The 3,463-nt window shown below is 52.5% G+C and overlaps 2 protein-coding genes across 2 annotated transcripts in view; one reads left to right on the top strand and one right to left on the bottom strand.

Annotated features, from left to right (window-relative positions):
- The window catches only part of KPNA2 (karyopherin subunit alpha 2), an 11,466-nt gene that overhangs the window by 7,168 nt on the left and 835 nt on the right, over positions 1 to 3,463 (bottom strand). Inside the window, exons 2-3 of the mRNA XM_018569280.1 lie at positions 666 to 765; positions 437 to 577 (exon numbers count right to left, since the gene is read on the bottom strand). Of these exons, the coding sequence (XP_018424782.1) occupies positions 437 to 577; positions 666 to 725 (201 nt within the window). The 5' untranslated portion in view covers positions 726 to 765. The remainder of the gene's footprint in view (positions 1 to 436; positions 578 to 665; positions 766 to 3,463) is intronic.
- LOC108797640 (proline-rich protein 2-like) lies at positions 2,231 to 3,117 on the top strand. Its single transcript, XM_018569271.1, has 2 exons — positions 2,231 to 2,344; positions 2,467 to 3,117. Exons 1-2 carry the CDS (start codon positions 2,231 to 2,233, stop codon positions 3,115 to 3,117), a joined length of 765 nt encoding a protein of 254 aa, XP_018424773.1.

Genomic DNA, 3,463 nt, shown 5'->3' on the forward strand with positions numbered 1-3,463 from the left:
TAATTAAATTTGTCACTAAATTTTGGGGTTTAATAAGGAGTTGCGCTAATATTGCGCAACATAAAAATTTTCAACTACCACCATTTTATTCTATAGGGTCTTGGCATTCAGAAAATATATAATGTTGGGGGGTTTTACGTTATTTTCAGGCCTAAAATGTGGAATATAACATGGGTGCAAAAATGGAAAAAAGGGCCTCAGTCATGAAGGGGTTAAGCGATTATATTGAATCTGACCTAATTCACGGGCAGGGCAGAGCCAGCTCTTACTTCCTGCTCCAAGTCAGTATTTGCATACAACAGCATTCCAGATGAAGCATTTCCTGGTGACTCTAGAACACCAAGAACCTGCTACCAAGTTATAGCAGTTGTCAGCTGGTCCGCGTTCCTTAGAATCAGGGATTGCTGTGGGCCTGTGTAGGGTGCTGGACGCTCACCTGTCCGTTTTGGTTCTTCTCCTGCAGAGGAGAGGTGGGCTCGTCTGGGAAAGAACTGACATTTCTCCTCTTCAGCAACTGATCGTCTTTCTTGGCCTTGCGCAGCTCCACATTCACCTCCATCCTCCTCCGTCTCATCTCCTGCAAACAGAGAAAGGGGGGGGGGGCAGCCTGTGTAGAGAGCCCTCAATCCCAAACCCAGGCTTACCCTCCATGGCACACAACTCACCAAGCAGTCCTTGCCTTTGTTCTTGAAGAGGTTCAGACGGGCATTCTCATTGTTGGCCATGTTCACAGTATGAAGTTACAGCGAGTAGACGAGATCACACCTGTCGGGAAGGTTACAGATCGTGTTAGAGCGAGCGCGGCTGGCACATGACTTAACCCTTTGTTATCAACACAAACACGCGGAGCTGCTGAGGGGGACTGAACACTATAAATTACAGAGACAGTCAACCAAAATTCTACATGTAGGTTTCATAGTTTTTAATTAGGGCTGAGGAAATTAGATTCATTTCTCGGTTAATCGTTAAACTTTATTGATCAAAATAATTTTAATCGCTAATGAAAACACTCCACTCCGCCAGTTTCCGGGAGTTCCAGCGGCGATCTGGTGACATCAACGTCACTGGACTCCTCCCCCCCTTCCCTTCGTTAGCCGACGGAGCCACTTGGGGAAGGGGGAGGAGTCCGGTGACGATGTCCGTGACATAAACGTCACTGGACTCCTCCCCCTTCCCTTCGTTAGCCGACAGCCCCTGGGGCGGCTGAGTTTTCCCAAGAAACGGCTAACTAAGGGAAGGGGGAGGAGTCCGGTGACGTTGATCTCCGTGACGTCACCAGACTCCTCCCCCTTCGTTAGCCGACGGAGCCACTTGGGCCGGTGAGTTTGCCCAAGAAACTTTCTGCACGAGCGCCAGCCCAGGCATTGGCCTATACACATACAGCACAGCATTGGCCTATACACATACAGCACAGCAATGAAGTAATAACATGAACTAGGATCACACTCATCCAGCACGTTATTATTCCGAGTTGCCCCACTCAAGCGGCGGCCATATTGAGTGGGGCACGCGAGATGAATAACGTGCTGGATTAGTGTGATCCTAGTTCATTGTATTACCTCATTGCTGTGCTGTATGTGTATAGGTCATTGCTGTGCTGTATGTGTATAGGTCATTGCTGTGCTGTATGTGTATAGGGCATTGCTGTGCTGTATGTGTATAGGGGAATGTAGTTGGATCTGTATGTGCGTTATCATTCATCGATTAATCGAACACGAAAATTTTGATCATTACCAGCCCTAATTTTAATGTTTCTACCTTGTGAATAAAATGGTCGACAAGGATTAATTGTTTTTGAAAGTTCAAGTTTCCCGATTGCCCTACATTTGTACTATAAGCAAGTCCCCGACTTGGCACATTATAGGTCTGAACAGAATAAGGAAATGCAAATGTTAGGGCACCTATACCGAGTACTCCTGACAGCTAAGGGCATCACAGGGCATCTCTGGGCTCATGAGGTGGTGGAATCCAGGGCAAAGACTACATCTGGCAAGACCCTCTAGTCCAGTGGTGGCGAACCTTGGCACTCCAGCTGTGCCAAAACTACAAATCCCAACATGCATCTGCCTCTGGGAGTTATGTATGTGGCTGTCAGAGCCTTGCAATGCCTCATGGGACTTGTAGTTCCCAAACCGCTGGAGTGCCAAGGTTCGCGCTAGTCATTTATACCCAACAACCCCCAGGCTCACTTGCCACCTCCTAGTTATCAGCTCTCATTGCTGAGGTCACTATGGGGCTTCCGGTGTGTATGCACACGCTGCCATTGCTCAGGCACAGACACTGGGATGTGAAAAGGGGCGGTGACAACGCTTATCCAGCTAAGCTACACAAGAACCTTGGTCCGGTGACGCCACTAAAATAAGCCGGTCATGGGTGAAATGGTGCCATTGGGGTCCTTTTAATTTCATTACAATGTGAACACATGATAGACACCATAAGACGCTTGTGAATGGCCGCCATTTGAAGAAACCTTTAGCCCAAGACACTAGTAAAATACCTGCGGGACAATACCCAGGGGGTCCCAACCCCTGCAAGGGGGAACCGTCCCCCAGGGGGGGTCCCAACCCCTGCAAGGGGGAACCGTCCCCCGGGGGGGGTCCCAACCCCTGCAAGGGGGAACCGTCCCCCGGGGGAAGTCCCAACCCCTGCAAGGGGGAACCGTCCCCCGGGGGGGGTCCCAACCCCTGCAAGGGGGAACCGTCCCCCGGGGGAAGTCCCAACCCCTGCAAGGGGGAACCGTCCCCCGGGGGAAGTCCCAACCCCTGCAAGGGGGAACCGTCCCCCGGGGGAAGTCCCAACCCCTGCAAGGGGGAACCGTCCCCCGGGGGAAGTCCCAACCCCTGCAAGGGGGAACCGTCCCCCGGGGGAAGTCCCAACCCCTGCAAGGGGGAACCGTCCCCCGGGGGAAGTCCCAACCCCTGCAAGGGGGAACCGTCCCCCGGGGGAAGTCCCAACCCCTGCAAGGGGGAACCGTCCCCCGGGGGAAGTCCCAACCCCTGCAAGGGGGAACCGTCCCCCGGGGGAAGTCCCAACCCCTGCAAGGGGGAACCATCCCCCGGGGGGGGTCCAAGCCCATGCAAGGGAACCGTCATACATCTTCCCCTTCAAGGAGGATAGCAGTACACCCGTCCATAACACCCCTAACAACTGAACCCCAATATAGGAATGAGCTGAGTGAGGTGATGAGACAAAGCCCCGGAAGTTCTGTGAATGATCAGCAGCACTCTAACTTTACAGGCCCTTCAGCTAATCAGCATCAGCTTCCCCAGTTCAGACACGTTAGACTGAGTGATAAAGCGCCCCCTCCGCACCGGCCTCACTCTGGGGTGGAGACTACACCCCCCCCACCCCCTCCCAACAGAGGAAAGAGACTACCCAACTAAGTGTGCATAGAAGACTCATCCCAAAGTAGACACAGAGAGGCGCTCACTTCCAGGAATTAGAGTCAGCATAGCGGGGCGGG

Source organism: Nanorana parkeri, unplaced genomic scaffold (assembly GCF_000935625.1).
Source record: "Nanorana parkeri isolate BGI_ZX_2015 unplaced genomic scaffold, ASM93562v1 scaffold1316, whole genome shotgun sequence".
In the NCBI taxonomy this organism is placed as follows: domain Eukaryota; kingdom Metazoa; phylum Chordata; class Amphibia; order Anura; family Dicroglossidae; genus Nanorana; species Nanorana parkeri.